Source organism: Cygnus olor, chromosome 4, assembly GCF_009769625.2.
Source record: "Cygnus olor isolate bCygOlo1 chromosome 4, bCygOlo1.pri.v2, whole genome shotgun sequence".
Taxonomy (NCBI): Eukaryota; Metazoa; Chordata; class Aves; order Anseriformes; family Anatidae; genus Cygnus; species Cygnus olor.
Genome location: NC_049172.1, coordinates 58,524,332 through 58,543,012, shown reverse-complemented (window position 1 = coordinate 58,543,012; position 18,681 = coordinate 58,524,332). Strand labels below are relative to the sequence as shown.

At 37.5% G+C, this 18,681-nt stretch overlaps 1 protein-coding gene across 2 annotated transcripts in view; it reads right to left on the bottom strand.

Annotated features, from left to right (window-relative positions):
• SEL1L3 (SEL1L family member 3) overlaps positions 1–18,681 on the bottom strand; it is a 38,025-nt gene that overhangs the window by 6,305 nt on the left and 13,039 nt on the right. For both annotated transcript variants that reach the window (XM_040556834.1, XM_040556835.1), the window contains exons 6-19: positions 18,187–18,242; positions 17,160–17,292; positions 16,367–16,499; positions 15,463–15,609; positions 14,867–15,072; positions 12,985–13,164; positions 11,715–11,834; positions 10,961–11,101; positions 9,780–9,842; positions 7,516–7,692; positions 5,804–5,931; positions 5,057–5,140; positions 1,904–1,994; positions 1,709–1,793 (exon numbers count right to left, since the gene is read on the bottom strand). In XM_040556834.1, the coding sequence (XP_040412768.1) occupies positions 1,709–1,793; positions 1,904–1,994; positions 5,057–5,140; positions 5,804–5,931; positions 7,516–7,692; positions 9,780–9,842; positions 10,961–11,101; positions 11,715–11,834; positions 12,985–13,164; positions 14,867–15,072; positions 15,463–15,609; positions 16,367–16,499; positions 17,160–17,292; positions 18,187–18,242 (1,744 nt within the window). The remainder of the gene's footprint in view (positions 1–1,708; positions 1,794–1,903; positions 1,995–5,056; positions 5,141–5,803; positions 5,932–7,515; positions 7,693–9,779; positions 9,843–10,960; positions 11,102–11,714; positions 11,835–12,984; positions 13,165–14,866; positions 15,073–15,462; positions 15,610–16,366; positions 16,500–17,159; positions 17,293–18,186; positions 18,243–18,681) is intronic.

Below are 18,681 nucleotides of genomic sequence, written 5' to 3'. Positions count from 1 at the left end.
TAAGTCTTAAAACATGCTGCTCAAGAGGTTGTCATGTGCCCGTCTCTTTGGTAGTTGAATACACCCCAAAAGTTACAGAGGTTTGCTGCTGATAATGTCATTAGTTTCAAATCAAATCCCACCCAAGACAACTGTAAGGGTAGAGTTTTCCTGGTCTAGAAGGAAGCAATGCCCTGCAAACACTTTACAAATATCTCTCTCTCATGCTGAAATGCTGCAAAGGACTAGAGCATTGGCTCACTGCACTAACCTATGCTAAAGAATTTATAAATTTCCATGCTAAGCTGTGCCAAAATGGTTTGAAGTACTTCTAAACCTTGCTTTGTGTGTCTATTGCAGTTATCTAGAAATCCACTGTAAAAACAGGCGGGATTATAGCAGAGGTCTTCCAGGAAACAAGTCAGTCCCAACAGCAAAGGCGGAAAGACTACACGGAGTGCCTGGCACAGACGCAGAGTGGTAGGTCACGAACACCGCAGGGAATCACAACGAGGAGAGCTCCCCTTGACCGTATCAGCCACGTCATTCCAGCCTGGTTCTAAGAACACTCCAGGAATAAGCACTGGCCTTGAAGTTACCCTGTGTTGCACCGATACCGTAGCCCTGGGAATCTCTGCTGCCAGGATTAGACTCTCTCAGCCCCAAGCCCTACACGGGGGATTCAATCCTCTGCTACTGCAGAAAGGGGCCTGAGATAAAACTCCCTCCTTATGTTACTCATGTGAAAAGAGTAATAAAATCCTTCCTTTGATGAAGTCAGCAAGTGTTCTCTCTTTTCCTTCAATGGAATCAATCACAGTCTCACCCCATGAACTTCAGAAGCTTCTAAAATGTAAGATTTCACCTATCTATAAGGTCAAAACTGCACCTTGCTAAGGTATCAACAAACTCCTCACAAAAGCTAACAGGGTCCTGTGGCTCCTGTGGCTTTAGACTCTGTCAATGTGATATTTATTTCCAATGCTGCTACATATTTAAATTAATAGCTTGAATTATTTTTAGACTGCACTTTTTCATATGCTTATTACAAAGCACTTAAACTGTCTTGTGAGACAATCAGATGAACGTGTGGAAATACTTAAAAACTCATTACAAGGCACCAAAATGACTTAGTCAATAAAATCACTGACGTATTAAAATTTAAGACCAGAGGAACTTATATGTGAATAAACCTTCTCTTCCAGAGAGGCATACCTCTTGTTTTACAGACAGAGAATCCTTCAGTTCCCCCACGGTAATCTGTACCTATGTTGATAAACTCTGTACCCTAATAGAAAACTCATAAGAAATTAGATAAAGAATCCTTTAGCCTTCATTTGTTTCTCATGACTCAATTACGATATGGAAGCGTATTTGCCTTTGGATTTTCTCTTTGATAAACTAAACAGCATGAGCTCTTAAAGTCTACTGCTATTTTTTTTTCTTAAATGTTGAGTCAATTGCTCAGGCTCTTAAAGGTCTGGTCTACTCTAAGCTTAGTTTTTTTCCCTTCTTTTCAGATGTTATCCCATAAAATGAAAATTCTCAGAAAAGGTGTGCTGAAACACAACACTTAAAACACTTATTTTCTAATATTCCTATCAAAACACTGAAAAGGAAGTCTGTAAGTATGGATTACTCTTCCCTCAACTCGCTTCATCACACAAAAGTTGCAACAGATGTAGTTTCTGAAATAAAATAAAAATTAGAAAGAATTCCTTATACGAACCAAATGAGGGTGCATTGATTTGAGATGCAGAGAAATTGTAGTATCTCCAAACACAATCAGTTGCTAGGTATTTCCTTGCCAGGTCCTGGAAAGAAAATGAATTAATCCATTTATAACACACAGGAGATATTAGGATAATGTTATTATTAATGGGTGTTCCTTTTAGGGTAATGAGATGTGAATACGTTTACTTACTGGTCTTTCTTCACAGAGGTGTGCTAAATTTGACTGTGACACTTCAATCCCAGTTTCAGCTGCTAGAACATAATGCAGCAGAGCTTCATGCCTAACGTTTGATAAAATAGATCAGTGAAAAACCTAACAAAAATCACAAGTGTTTCAGTTACAGTTAAAATTAATAACTAAATTGATAAAATCACCCAGGAGCAAAATTGGGTATGAGGCTTAAAAACAAGAGGCTGGTGAACTCATGCAACAGCTACATCTACTGTCAGCACTTGGTGTAACAAGCATTGCTGGATCTCAAAAATTTTGTTTTCTCTCTTGCATTGAGCCTAGACTGGCTCCAGTGTGCATTTACTGTTTTGAGGTGCAAGATTGATGATAAAGCTGTACTGACATTAAACCCAATTAACTTTTTGAATGTTTTGGAAAAAAACAGTCTTAAAAGATTCTTTCCCTCTGCACTTAAAAAAAATAAATCTATTATTAACATACCTGTATTCAGATCTGTCAAAAATTCATCTGAATATATCTTTGGTACACTTTACCCTTTATCCATTTATTCATGTGACTTTGTTGTTCTGTCTTTATAGACTACTGGCTCTTTGGAAAAAGAATTCTCTCTCATACTTGAACATGTAAGAGAATAGTCTCAGTCCCTCTATGCACTCTAGGCATTTCATTTACTGTAAAGCAAGTAATAAAAGATAATGTTGCATTTGCAACACAGCATTTCAGTGTTGCAGTACAGCACTGCCCATGATTCCAGAGGACAGAATCTCTTTCATGTTCTCTGTCCCTCATCTGCTCAATAGTGTGAAGACTATGCTTTCAGAAAAAAAAAAAAGTTACAAAATAAAAAGCCTTTTTCCTGCTACTTTACATCCTATTTTGTGCACCTTTTTCCAATTAGACTTCCCACTGAAGGGTCATGCTTCCAATGACTTTCTCCACTGCATAAAGCTAAAACTATGGTAGGTTTCAGGGTTCATTGGCATAACTGGAAGCAAACATGGTTACATAACATTTGACTTCAGGAGTAGGTGCTTAAGGGAAGAAACTTTAAACGAAACTGTGAAAGCAGTTGCCCCTAAAGAATAAGCAGGTGTAACCTCCTGTTTCGAAACTGCTTTTGCAAGATTATGAATTCTTCCTTAGTACTTGTCCTGCAAAACCATCTGGGATAACGGAGGCCTGGCACCAAAGAAGGAATCCAGGATACCTAAGCTGGGCAATTAGTTCTTCTGATCCTTACATCTCAAAGGACAATTCAGAAAAGAAACATTTAAGATCTCTGAATTTAAGTCTCCGAAGATCAAACCTCAACTGTAACATGTGTGTTTGACATGCAGCAGCTAACAGCAGTAACTGAGGAACAGGTATTATTTGGTCTGCTTGGCAGTGTAACAACGCACAGCTGTGCAAGATACTTGAACAAATATTCAGAAGCAAAGATTTCAACATGAACACACTCTTAAATAAAAGAGAGATGACTAGCAGACCAGTGTTTTTAAGTGACTGACCCATACACTTCCAGTCTCTGGCACCTAAAGTGGGTGTCTAAAAGATTCTTCCTCCTACCTGCTGACACCAGACCTTTTGAGAACTTAATGCCCTACCTTTTGGGATCTGAATGCCCTGTCAAGTGCGTATGACTTTCTTGGGACTGTATTCAGGGTGAGCTGGGTAGAGTCACAGGTTGTACATCAGAACCTGTACAGAAACGGTAACTGAGAATTTTTCAGTGCTGAAAAGTGAGGTCAGCTCTCAGGAGAAATGTGATGGTCCTGTGACGGTCCAAATATAAAAAAACTGCCAGGAACAGGTTACTTTGAAACAGTCCACTGTTTCTTGTATATCTTCTAGGTCCAAAGCATTAATTAAGTGCTAACAGGAGCAGCCTGCATGGCTAAAAAGGCTGTTGTCTTAATCACGTGACAGTTTCTACAGTCTGGTGCCTGCACGTACAGTATCTGGTGCTTATGCCTACAGGTCACTGGGACAGCTGAGCCCATGGTGAATTCACTTGTAAAATGCCTTGCCTACTACTAGAGACTATGGCTAACTTGATGAACAGCGACAAGGCATGTCTTATCTCAGCATTATGCTTCACTACTCCTTGCACTGCATTGATACTTCTCACTGCCTTGAGGCTTATGTTCCCTAGTTTGCTAGCTAAAAAGACACATGAAAAATAAAACGTGAAGTAAAACATTACGGTTTCATTGTTTGGGTTTTCCCTCGGACTGTTTCTTATCAAGTCCAGAAAGGCCCCAGCACAAAAGCAACTATTGTCTGCATTGTCCTGAGGCAGCATGCGCTTGCTCAATAATGTACTTTCAGAAACTCCCCCGAATTTCAAAATGGTGTGGGCCTTGCCAGAGGTACCTGGTCAGGCACATGGAAAAGGAAATTTTCTAATAAACCACAGAGTCTACTATGCAAACCTAAAAATTACGTAGAAGAGAGAAAACAATGTGTGTTTTTTTGGGACAGAGTGAAAAAAGAAGTAAAAGGCATTCCTCTGGCTAATCCAGTGCCCATTACATACAAGAGTACTACCAGATGAAAAGCACAGATAGCAGAAGACAAAAAAAAATGATTGGCCCTGCTGTTTCCTGCACAAAGTCTAGTGCAGAAACCCCACACTATACTTCAATCTGAAGACTATGCCTATTTCTAGATATCCCTTGAGAAGACTGTTACCTTTAAAAACATGAGACTGGCAAAATCTTCAAGAACATAGTGACCTTAACTAATAGGAGCACTTTATTTACACATCGGTTTAGTCTGTCTTAACTTTTTTAACTATGCTCCTTGGGATGATCAATACCTTCCTTCACACCATGCACATGGACTACAAGGGTCCTCTGTTGTTTGCTCCACTAATTTATATACAGCCACTTGTGAGTTTGTGGGCTCTAGGTCCAACACTATTTCACTCCACAAACTCTCTCTTTTTCTCTTTTGATCCTGTCAAAATGGTTGAATTACACTTCGGGTAAACTCCTGCTTCCCTTTATGTCAATAGGAGTTTTGACACTGATTTCAGCGGTGCTGCTACTTGTATTTTTTTTGAGGTGATGGCCCAATGTTAATTGTTTTATCATGCTATCAAGTAATAAAAAATGGAACATGAACTTGAAGAGAACAGAACAAACATACCATGAAAGTTCCAGATAAGCATTGAGTGCTTTTCTGATGACATGACCTAAATAACCGTTCTTCTCTGCAATATGTTTTGCCCATCTGTAGAGAAAAGAACAAGCAAAGAGGTATGAACAGCTGTGCTGCAGTAATGTTATCCCAACTCACACTGACGTGAAGGACACGAAGGATATGGGATCACCTTCTGACTTATTTCATAAAATAAACTGTGGGATTTCACAGTAATTGTTGCATCAGTCATGCAGGTGTTGACTGAATGAGAACATGTTTACCCATTCATCTCCACGAACATACCGGAGACGTCCTGTGCTTTATCTTGGCAAAATTATTTAGTATTTTGAAAACAAAACCAAAAAACCTTAGTGATGTAAGTGCTATAATTTCTCATCGGTCTCTTTATACCACATTGAAAGTTGTTCATGTCTCACCGAGGAAATATGCGCTGTTTTGCTACACACTATGTGTTTTTTTTTCTTTTTATTTCCCTTGGAACAACTTGGAGAGCCTACGTACTTGTGCATCTAGAAGTCCACCAGAAATACTCAGCATCTCTCACAATCTACTGGTCATTTAAATAATACACATACTCATGGGGATCAAACTTTACTGCAGAAGAATTTTTTTCTCAGGGTGGTAAGTACCATGAAGTAAAGGATATTTTGACTACGGACTTAAAAATCATCACTAATCAAAATAATCCCACCAGAAATATATTCTCCTTTAACAAATGATTTCATTCCTTACATTACAGCTTTTTCTGGATCTCTAGGGAAGTCTTCCATATTTCCCGTGATGTAGTACAGAGAACATCGTAAAGTCCCTTCTATATGTCCTCCTTGAGCAGCTTTATAGAAATAGTGTGCAGCTACTGTCTGCGAAGAAACAAGACACAACTAGCAACTCCACATTATTAATGCTTATTGAGTTTTGTTTCCCAAGTCTCATTTTATCAATAAATTAAAAGCAGCAGTTGGCTAACAAAGGCCAACCACTTTTAACTGCTTTTAGTGTACATAAGTGAAATGAATTCCTCTCTTCAACTTTTTAAGAGTTTAGGCCCGAAAAAGATTTAAAAAAAAATGAAATTCTGAACAATAAATAGAAAAGTATCTAAACATACATCTGACACCTGGTATTATACAAGCTTTACAAAACTAAAATTAGGTACTAGTAGAGAAATTAATACGGGACCCTGGAGAACAGACACAGACTGGGACTTTTACAATGGCGAGACCTAAGTGAAGGCTGCAGAGCAATAGCAATGCTCAGTACACCTTGCTGTGCACAACCACACTTCTCAAGTCTCTGAAACTTTTATAAAAGATAACTCAGACTGAGCAGGCACGGACAGAGCCACAAAAGCAGGAAGGCTGTGGGACTCTCTCTGTCTTATCCTTACAAAGAGCAACCTATAATATAAACCAAAGCAACATACAGCCTGAAATAATTTATTTCAGGAACTTTTTAACTATCCGTATCTGTTTTCTGTGAGTGATCAAAGACTTCAGAGTATCCATCACTGCCATAACAAAGTACTTCTTCCTTCCCATAGCTTTGATCAATAAAGAAACCTGGGCACTTTTAGGGGTAACTCATACAACCAGTCCACTCTGAACAGTGTATTTCAGTCCCCAGGGAAGGAATGTTTGTCAAAAGCACATGTTGGTGAGCACTGCTGCTGGCAGCAGAAATGTTCACTGTCTGGAGTACATCCAGATCTCAGAACCCACAGGCCATGCTGAACGCTTCGTTTAGCTCCGAGCACAAGGTCTGCTTGCATTTCTTACAGCCTGCCTCACTGTGTTTGTGCTGTTGGTTGAGAACTACCTACACACAGCATTTTTGGCAAAGTTAATTAATGGAAATATAATCAAAGAAAACCCTTCTTGTTAGGGAAAATACATGTTTCTTATTGACACGCACAAAATTAAACGGGCTATATCACTGAAAGGCACAGTGTCAAAACAGTGCCATCTACCATGATTATATTAAAGAGCTACATTTGTGAGTCTGGCTTGAAAGTCTTTTAATGCAGTGCCGAAGTTTGCAGAAGCAATGTGAATACAGCATAGCAGTTTACAAGTTCAGGGACAAGGTTCTGCTGCTTTTGTCTATTGTGGAAAACATCCTTCCCCCTAAAGTACCAGGGAAGTCATGAGAGCTGAGAAACTAGTCTGCTTGACCCAGGGTGGCAAAAATTAGGAGCTAAACCTGCAACTGCTTTGCTTCTAAACTTAAGGAGCACAAACACACACACAGAAGCACAGCTGAGAAATTTGAGTAACGTCACTCTCTCTCTTTCTCTAAGCAATCTGACTGAATTCCCCACTAACACTCTTCTCTGTGACAAAAAGCACCAAAAATTGACTCAGAATAAACACAGCAATCTCAAGAACGAAGCCAAAACTTGAAAATTGGGCCCTAATGTAAAATAAGACTATAAAATATTTACTCACTTGGTTTCTACTGGGTACTCCAGGGTAAATCCCATCTAAATAAAGGACACCAAGGTTGTAAGATGCATCTGGATTCCCCAGCTCTTCAGCAATTAACCAGTGTTTGGCTGCTTTTCTGTAGTCTCTTTTAAAATTGTGGTAATACCATCCCAATCCATTCACTGCTTGTGGCAAGCCCTTAGGGAAGAAAAAGAGCAGTCTCAGGTCATGCATCAACTCTGCTTTGGGTCACATTGCAATTCCAACCTGCTGCCCAATTTTGGGTGTTCTCATGAACTTGCCTGTCTGGATACCTGGCACATGCATCCAATCACAATTCCAATTGGGATGGAGATATATAAAGATTTGCCTTTTTTTCCCCACTTTTTTTTCCTTATGGCCTCATGTTGACCACAAGGGATTATAAAGTCACTCCCTCAGTGCCTCCCACAGTTCATTAAGGAATGATTCCGCCCTGAAACCCAGTTCCTGTGACTTCTTATTCTACAGTCTTAACTCTACATTGAGACCTGTACTTGGTGACGAGAACAAACTGTGAACATTTTTCACTGACTTCCTCTGCAAAGCCTAAATGAGAGAAGTATTCTTGTGTGCATCTGCAGTAGAAATAAGGGAAGGTGATAAGAAAAATCAGGGAGATAATTGCAATTCCAGACAGCATTAGCAATCAAAAAAAAAACCACACTTCTTTTAAACTCGAACATTTCTGTAATAATAAATAGGAAGCAATGAACACAGAATTTTACAATGTTTTAAAAACACAGGTATGTATTTTATTTGACTAGCCCCACACAGATCTTCTTAATAGAGTGCAACATACTAAATTGCATCTTTAACTCAGTAAGCATGGATTGTAAGGAGAAAATCTTCCTGGGACACAGTTTTTATTTTGGCTGCAGTGAGTCACTGTCTCCTTGTATAAACTCATGTCATGGATCATATGGTGGCTGTACGTTTGCCAGCAGTTCAAATTACTCAGCACCAATAGATAGGTTTGGACATGCTATTTTCTCTTAGTTGAGAATGGATGTTTAATAGGAACCCTGCCAGAAACAGTGACATAAGGTAAAAGCTACCTAAAAAAATCTCAGTGCACAAATCCAAGCTATTTGCTTGCTACTGTCTGCCAAAAGCTTCTATGCTGCACAGTCTCTTTCTGTGATCTCTGTAGCAAGAGCTGTATACTACTGGCATTTACAAAGGCCCTCTGGAAAAGGATTTCTTTTCCTTTCAAATTGGAACAGCGTTGCTTGCTTAGTCATTAAAATCCAAAAGCAGTTCAACTTTTCAATAATTATGGTGTTCTTTTTCTAAAGAAAAAGTACATGGGAGAATAAAAACTTAAGTATCTGAGCCTAGCAAAAGTAAGGAAATTGTTGTCTCTAGGCTGTTCCCAGAAATTTGCTCCTCAGATCCCGAGTTAAGGGACACTTGTCATATCATGAAAGCTATTCTGTTTATTAAAGTCTTTCCCAAACTGTCAAAAGAATATGTAGTCTCTTGTGTTTCAAAGAGATGACAGACCAGTAGTTTCTTTTCTGGTGGTGGTCCATAATGAAGTCCCATGGACATTATCAGAAATTTAACTAGTTCTGTTTTTTTTGGAGCAAGGAAGGTAACCAAGACCTAGGTACTGCTTTTTTTTTTTTTAGTTTATTTATTTATACAAAGCAAGGTAAGAAACAGATTGTGGCCTGGGTAATCTGACAGCACTAGATCAACAAAAGGAGTGAGGCTCCTCCTCTCTGTGGTGCCTGTCAATGTTTTCCCCAGCCATGGAAAAATTAGAAGGCTTTGGGGCATCCAGATCTTCTCTCTGACATAGGAGAGATGTCCAGAGAGAGCAAGTACAGCCTTTATACATTCACCAGCATCCACCTAGAGAGACTGGCATGTCAAAAACTCAAGCTTGGTGGGCGCTTTCATGAAAAAACATTTTTAGCATGGTCTAAAACAAAACGCTTCGGAACATGAGACAAAAACACACTCTCGGATAAACTACTCACTCTGTAAGTCACTTAACCATCATCAAGTTCAAAAAGACGTAAGGAGAGAAAATTCTTTTTCATACATAAGTTTGGCTGATTTTAAGTGTTCTAGTCTCTCAGTTAGGAAAAATAAGTTTTTCACCACTCATGGTGAAAGCACCTGGAAAACCAACTATTATTTACACAGAATTATGATAACATGTATTTCATATAAAGCAGAGATCATTAATATTAGCACCTGGCATAGTAGTTTTATGACAAAATATTGCATTTTACCTTGGCTGCTGCTTTCTTCATCAATTCTAATGCAAGCTTTGTGTTCTTTTTCACACCTTGGCCCTAGGAAATGGATATATGAAATAATCATCGCTTACAAATACAGAATACAGACTAATGAAAATTCACATCACTCAAAATGCATTTTAATATTGATACCACTATTTACTAGCTGTCATTCAGCTTCAAAAAGCTACAATTTAAAATGCAGCTTTGTGCCCATCCTTCATTCACAGCTTTACAAAACCTTAACGATTCAGTCTAGGAAAAATTATTTCACCATATGATCCATGTGATTTTTATGGGTAAATAATATCACACGCATTTAATTTTCAGCAGCTAAGGAAAAATTAATAGTATCAATAGGTGCATGGATTGTTCACAATTTGGTAATGCATAAGAGCTCTCAGCTTGCCTGAAGAAGGATGTCAGAGTGCCTCCAGAGGAAATACACAGATGTTATGCTGATGATGTCCATATAAATAAATTCCAGACACAGGTCAAATAGACTATGGATGCTCAAAATTAACACAAACAAAACTTAAGCAAGCATTTTGTAGACAACAGTCCTCCAATGTCAAAGGAATGAGATGACCATCTAGCAGATATTTACTAGAATCTAATTTTTCATACTGTAGACTGTCTTACAGACAACACAGTTTAGCTGATATCGCTTATTTGACTCAGCTGGGGTTAGACCTGAGTTTAGCACCTGTTGTCTATTGCTTCTAGTACACAAAAAAAAACCTGCATCGGGAGACAATTAACTCCTACTCAAACAAAATCCCTACTCAGAGATCTAATAAAGGGCATTCTAAGACATTACAAGAAAGGACGTAACTTCTACCTACAACTCTACATCCAGGCTTTTGCCTGCTACCTGTTCAGATATTTTGAGCTGACAAGCTGTTAGGAATAATTAGGGTCTACAATTTAGGTGGTGTTTTGATCCTGAATCTGTCTAGGAACAAACAGACTAAACTCATTTTCACTTGTTCTTTTTAATATTTTTTGGACATATCTGGTAAAAATCAACACCAGCTCAAGAACTATTGACTGGTTTTCAGAGTAAATCCAAAATCACCTGTACACACTCTGACAACGTATCATTGTGGATAACTCAGAAACATGAATGTTTCTAAGGAATGATTTTTGAAGTGAAAACAAGAAACATGACTTACCTTAAACAGCACAATGGCATAATCATATATTAACACTGGATCTTCTGTTTCTGTTGCACCCTTTGCATACCATTCTACTGCTGCTTCAGGATTTTTTGCCACTCCTTGCTGGCCCCAAAATAGCATCTGAGCCAGTCGTTGCTAAAAGAAAACAAGGTAAACACCAACACCATAAATATTAGTGCTGAGATCGGAATTTCCAGTGGAACCAACTTTTGCAGGCTTAAATGGACTTTAAACGTGTGAAGAAACTAGTTATGTGTCCTTGATAGTTTGGAAGCAACTAGTTATCAGGAATAATCACTGGGTTTCCCACTGATGGAACGTACTGATAACAAACCGCCAGTAGGGTTGCCTTTTATAGACCATGAAAGCCTGGCTTGATTTAAGTGCAGAGGTATATGACAAAGGCAGTGGTAAATGTATGCAAATGATTCAGTATTACAACACTGCTGCTGATCTGAATGCACCACGTCAAATACAAATCCAGGGAAAATGATCAGACATGGAGTTTGCTAAGTCTCGGTAACTCTTCCCTTTTACCTCGCTTTGCTGTTAGAGCTGTTTACATGGTCACTAGACATTATCAGACAAAACCAAGGGATATAGTTCAAGCTTATAAATAATAAGTAATTCTGGGTTTATAGAGAAAAAGTCTGCTTCACTCTTCTCTGCATCTTTCATATATAGTCTACAAATGTACATACATAACGTGTGTATAAAACCAAGAAGGGAGAAAAGTATTACTTTGTACCTGTGCAGCTGCATTTCCTCTTGTTGCTTCATGTTTTAACCACATAAAGACATCACCATTTTCTTTTGTTTGAGCTTTTAGCAGTTCATCATCCATCAGCCTTATAGTTTCAACAAACGCCTGAAGAGTAGGTGAACAGAATAAAAAAATATTACAAAGGATTTCATACATCTGCCCTCAGATGAAAAAGTTGCCTGTTTCCTATTTATCCTTAAAAATTCAGCGGTCAGTTCTGTGTTTTAAAATTTTCACCACCCTCTGCTGGCCAGAACATTAAGGGACACCCTTACATCTCGTTATAGTACGAAACCATAAGTTCACTGTACACTGGAAGAGCATACAGAAATATAAATAAAATAAAAACTAATAAAAATAAATAAAAACCAATAAAATAAAAAATAAACTAATAAAATAAAAACTAATAAAAATATGTATTTTTTATATATAGAATAAAACAGCAAAAGAAAATCTTAGTTTTAAACACACTCAGTGCATTTAAATGCACAAAGTGCTTTTGTTGACTAAACTTAAAATAAAAGGAATAGGATTTTCAGTTTGTTTTTTTTTAGGCTTTTAATTTGTATACAAACTTCTCTCAAAACAAAAAAACGGCTGGCAGACAGCTTAATGAAGACATGCCCTACAATACAGTGTTTGTACCTAGGTGGTTCTCTGCTTGTTCTTCAGCAATCAAAATCTCTCTATTGTTTGTACAATAACCAATAATCATTCTTTCAGAATTCTAGCACTGGCCTACCTTGAGTAGTCTTTACAGATAAAGCTGTGCTATCTGCTGCTCAGCAACTACTTCTGAGGTCATTTTGCTGTAACTTTATCTCCTCCGATAGATATTTAACAGCCAAATCTTTTAGGTTTGATTATAGAAAAGGTAGAAGTACTGAGAGGATAATTCATGTTTTCCTTGAACTTCATGATGTTTGGCTACTGAAACAGCAGACCAGATGTTTAATAATGATGGCCAGTATTATTAACGATTAAAACTCTGAGTGAGGTACTAATGCCCAGGAGTAAGACTTACACTTTATTGAAAGATACGCACGTGGACAATTCTGGGGATTTTAGACTAACTTTGATTTGTTTTTCCCCCTCCTATGAAATGAAGTAATGATACACATAATTTGGGGGATTTTATAACAATCGGATGTGTTAACGCTTGTAAATAAAAATATTCTGTTCACATAATTAATATTAACATATGAAAAGTCATTTGCACAGAAAATAAATCCAGATACACTTAGAATTCTTTTACCTGTTCCCCTTTTATAGTGTGTTGATCCAAGGATGTCTTTATTGCAATATTACTGTAATAAGCATACGACAGCTCCAAATCAATTGGATAGTTATTAATGCCTTGGTAATGTTTATAGCCAAGATTCATCACAGCAAGTCTTTCATTCCCCTGAGCACCAACCAAACTATACAGCAGTCCCTGGCAAAAATCAACAGAAAAACATGAGTGAATTCACTGCACATCACACACATTTAGCATTTTTGTGATTTACAGGGAACAGAAAGTTCATAATGGTAGCTGATATACTAGCTATATAACATAAACGCAGTAACAGAATCAAGCATGATCCCAAAGTAGCTGAAATTTCCTTTATATGCAAAGAAAGCTTTGAATGAAAAATTAGACTCTCTAATTACTTTTAAAATATCGCCTTTACACTGCAACCACTAAGCGTGCGGTGATTTTTAATGCCACTTTAATATAGTGTTAATTATATTCTGATACTTTTTATACTCATCAGTGACCTATCTCTACTGTTACTGACATCAACCAGAGTTTTAGCACAGAATTCGGTGGAAACAGATGGAGGCTAACAAACAGCACGTAAAAACTTTACCCTAAGGATCTGACAGGACGAGGAGGTTGGGACTTGTGGCTTACAAGATTTTAGCACAAAGCTCCCTCTAGATACACATTATTTGGTGCTAGAAATAGTCTAGGTACTGCACATTTGCCAACATCATTTTCAACAGTATTACAATTTTTCACCTGCGCTGCAATAAAAACAGCGGTGCCCCATCTGCACTGGGTATTAAATTATTTCCTACGCTATATGAAGCAGATCCAATAAAGAAATTCGTTAGCCTTCATAATTAGTACTAGGTACACTTCATAATTAGGGTATAAAAAACGGTTCCTGTCTAAGGTTTCTTGGGTTTGTGAAACGGAAGTCAACTTGGTCTCTCAGGATTTCTTTTGATTAGTGTCCTGTAGCTACGTGAGGCAGATCTGTTATTCTTTACAAGCGTTTCATATTACGCTACTATATCATCGTTAAATATCTTTTGGCATTTTCAGTACAGTCCTCTTCCAGTGACAGATACGCTCTTCATTTGACCTTGCAATGGACTCCAGAAACATTTCAGTTATTTGTAACCTGCCTAAGAAGTCTGGAGCTCACATATTGTGCAGTTGCTCAGCTGAAGCATGGTCAGTTTTTTTTTCCAAAAATATTAAGGTATTTCCCCACTCTACCCAATTTTAGACACCTACAAGCAATCTAGGTGGTTTCAGAAGTTGCCATATTTTTTAACTACTGAACATAACTTCTTAAAACCAAAGATTTAACTGCTAAGATTTTGGATTGCGTTTACCAGGTCTCCACCACAGAAACATTAACTACCTAAACCTTTCTACTGTGGTTACCTTTAATAATTTGATCATATACTCAGTGCCACATTTTTGTACACAGTACCATGGGACTTCTTTTCTGACTCTGCTATGCAACCTTTACACTTCAGGAGATTTGCCTGAAGGTAGATTTTTTTCATACCCATCTACAAAGGGCTACAGGTGACCTGAGTGTTACTCCCTCATCCTACTTCCTCAGCAACTGGGAAAAGAAGCACGTTCCATGCCATTCACCTTCCCACCACTTTTAGGTCTTATTAAATCATTCATTTCCCTGCTATAAGGACTTCATTAAGACTTCGGTGACATCAGGTTATTTAGGAGTGACTGTATTAGAGAATGATTTCAGCTGCAGCCTGAAAAGGGATCTGGAGGCCATTTCACGTTTTTTTTTTTTTTATTTCTACTGATCCTAAATCTATCCCAGTTTTAACTTGCCTTTAAAGGTAATCAATTTCACAGACATAATGAAAAGTATTAAATATACTACCTTTGTACGATCGACAGGCACACCGAGCCCTGTTTCAAATATAACTGCAAGGAAATAGGAAGCCTTATGGTATCCACAGCAACTGGAATCCACCAAGAAAGGGACAGAGGAGCCCATATTGCTTAGGCCATCAGCACTGGATAAATCCTTTGCAACCTTCTCAAATATCCTCTGGCCAACTTCTAGAATTGTATCACTTTCATCTTCTAACAAGAAAAACACAACATAGGACAAAGTTAAAATCAGGAGTTAAAATCGGGAATGGATTTCTCCTCTGATTCAATACAACTGAGTCAGATTCTGCTGTTTCTCATGCTGAAAGGTATTCTCAACACAGACAGCCAAATTCCTAGGTATTGTTGAATAGGAAGGGTGAATAAAAATCCAAAATCAAAGTAACTAACCCCTGAAAACATCTCTCTACTTCCTTCTACATAATAAGCCATCCTTTGTTTGCAGTGCAATATAGAAGCCTTTACTAAGTTAGATGATGTGAAAACAAAAATCCATGAAACATGAACTGAAGTCAAAGCACACCAACTTCAATGACATATACTGTGGAGTTATTTCAGAACAGTAACACGAAATATGATTACCATCCGGAGCACTGAAATCCATCTCTTGCAACAGTTTGAACAAGGTGTGGTACTTTTCCCTGAGTTCTTTTCCCCACATGAAGGCATCACATCTGGATTTTTCTCCATATTTGCGAAGCTGCTCTAAGTAATAGTTTTCAGAGTAACCTTGAGAAAACAACATATTCAAGTAAGACATGAAAGCTGACTTGGCTGTTCTGTAAACAAGCCTCCAGTAGAACAAAGATGTTTCAAGGGTACATTAAAAATTCATGGACAAGATGGACACTTCTGTAGCACAAAGCAGTATTGAAAACTGATAGAGATAGCATAAGCTGCTTAAAAATACATAAGATTTATTCTATTCTCTTCCATAATATTGCCACAATGCACATAATCAAATTCTAATTGGAAACACAAGTTCCTGTTCAGCACACATTTAGACTACGACACTCTTCTTTGATTAAAGTGCTTTGGTATAAGCCTGTCAATTGCTTTATATTAGCTGACTGTGGAAGAGACGCTGTAGCAAAAATGCACACATTTTTGGGAAAGGCCTTAAAATACATTAAAATACCAAGATGATTTTAGAGTAATTTGGTAATGAAACAGAAGACAGGTAATTGAATAGCTTCCATTTAAACTTGGAAACGTTTCTTTGTCCCTTTGCGCACCTGTCTTATTCGAGAAGAAAAATGACAAACATGATTTAAGTTTGGATTCCACTGTACAAAAGCTTCTGCAGGAACAAAACCAGTTTTAGCTACCAGTAACAATATTAAACTCTTAAAATTGCCCTTTTCTTTTTATTCGTATGACCGAATTTAAATTTACTTTTGATGATCATTAGCCAAAATGTGGTAAAAGGAAAGAAAACAGGTCTCCAAATATGACAGCTTTAAATTCATTTCTCATGGATACTTACAATCGCTTTGTGCTAGCTGACCTTGCCTTACAATATGTTTGTACTCATAAACTACTTCTTGAATGTCCATACATCTCTCATAGTAGTGTTCAATTTGTTCCGCTGTTTCTTTGTCATAAAGAGGGTTAGAAATCTAGAAAAAGGCAAATGATGAATAAATGTCACGTACAGCATCTGCTGTTTGTTCTCTACACTTTGTGAGAAAGAAGCGTTCTAGGAAATAACAGCAAAAGGAAAGAGATTGTTTACTACTGTCAGCTTATCTGGCACATCATGTTAATGTGCCAAACAACCTGATGCTGGTCACAAAAGACTATGGCTTCAAATAGCCAGCGTAACTCAACAGATGAACTTTAAAAAAAAAAAGATGAAGCCTGTGTGCTTACCACCAGCTTTAACAAAATCATAAATTAATCAAATGTGTTCAATACTGTATCACTGAAAACTCTGGAAAACTGAGCAATACTTACAGTAAGTCCTTATTTAAATACAGATTTGGGAACATTGCTTTACATACTTGGTTTTAGAAGTCTTATCTTTTAACATTTGAAGTGGTAACTAACATTCCTAGACTTGAACATGAACGGATTGTTGTATATTGGTTATATATTCCCAAGTTCTCTTATGCGTCATAGCAAGTTAATCATTTAGTAAGAGCTTCAGTTTAAAAAAAAAAAAAGTCCTGTGTTTGTTTGCCTAGAACGCTCTTATGATCCCAAAGAAATTTCCCTTGGTGAAGTACCGCTGGCTGGCTGCTAATATTTAAACATTCTCAGGTAATGCTGCTGTTTACCTGTTCTGTGTCCAACACATTGAGCCGATAGTATTTCACGGGTCCAAAGAATGCTTCAATACCATTGACATATCCACTGCCTCCAAGAACAAAATATCCAGCAGTGTCATCATAGTAGAAATCTTCCCTAAAACTTGAAAACATGAAAGAGAAATAAGCTGGCTATCAAGAGGTATTATGAAAGAAAGAAAGAAAGAAAACAAAAAAGAAATTTAACTTAGAATTTCAGTAACCAACAGCCTTAAATTTATTACCAGTATCTTTTTCTTTTTCCATCTAAAGAAATCGACTCTAAAAATCCACTCTTGTTATTTACTATGATGATTTCTGGAGTAGATTTAACAAACACCTTGTCTACAAAAATAGTAAAGCAGCAGAATGTTTTATTTTGCTGACCCGTAGACTCTTCTGCAGTTTTATGCATCATTAAATAACCTCAAAGATTTCAATTCCATCCCTCCCCTGCACTTCTCTAAAACTGGCCTATCAAAATTTAAGTTGTCTCCTAGAGTTACCATCTACAAATTTACAGTCTCTGGTTTGTAAACCACAATAGAGGAAGCCCAACTACGAAGCCTTCAACGCAATTTATTTTTATACGGTTTCCATACTAAAAATCCTGCTATCTACCTAAGCAAAGCAGATACACTGGTGAAATCCTAGCTGCTTCATGCAATAGCAAAACTTCCTTTGACTTCACTAAGGCCAAGACTTCATTTGAAGAGTGATCCCAATGCCACTGATCTTCCTAATCAGTTTTTAGTGGGAGGATCTGTGATTCTGGAATCAGACTCCAGTACTAGACCGTGCAGCATGAGTTCATGGCATTAACCAAATTATTCAGATCAGATCATTCCCAGTGTCAGCACAGTAAAACAAGCTCATTTTGAGAGTGTAGACAGTAAAAAAAAAAAAAAACAAATTTTGAAAATCTGGAATCTCAGTTACAGATTTGTGTTGTCATCCTACCATTTTCCATACCTGAACATACACACACACACCCAGCAAAACGGAAAACGTTGCTTACATAAAAGACTGATGATGTTGTCTTTTCAAATTCTTCCCAACACTGCTTACTTCTATCTAAAAGAACACAAAATATTAATTGTAGTAGACTAAATATTACACATTTATTAAGTCACTTTAACTCAGTTTACAAGATTACAGCTGCAGCATGTTGGATCTCCTCTGTGCTAAAGAGGATGGTGTCACGTAGCTGATTTATGTCATGAAAGCTTACTGGAAACATGGACAGTCGTCTGTGCTGACCAATGATGAGAAACAAAAATAGCACAGATGTTGCCTACATCAGCTATTTCATCCATGTGTTCAGTTATAAGACATTTATACTTTGCTGAAGCTTTTACTCTTCCAAACTGTGAAAGGTTGTTTTCCTTTTATGTAAAGGAGAGAAATTTGATCATCTCAAGTAGCTATAGCCTACAGGTAAAAAATGGCCAAAAAGTTAACGTACCAGGCCATGATTAAAAAAAAAAAAAAGTCTGGGTTCAACTCCCACAGG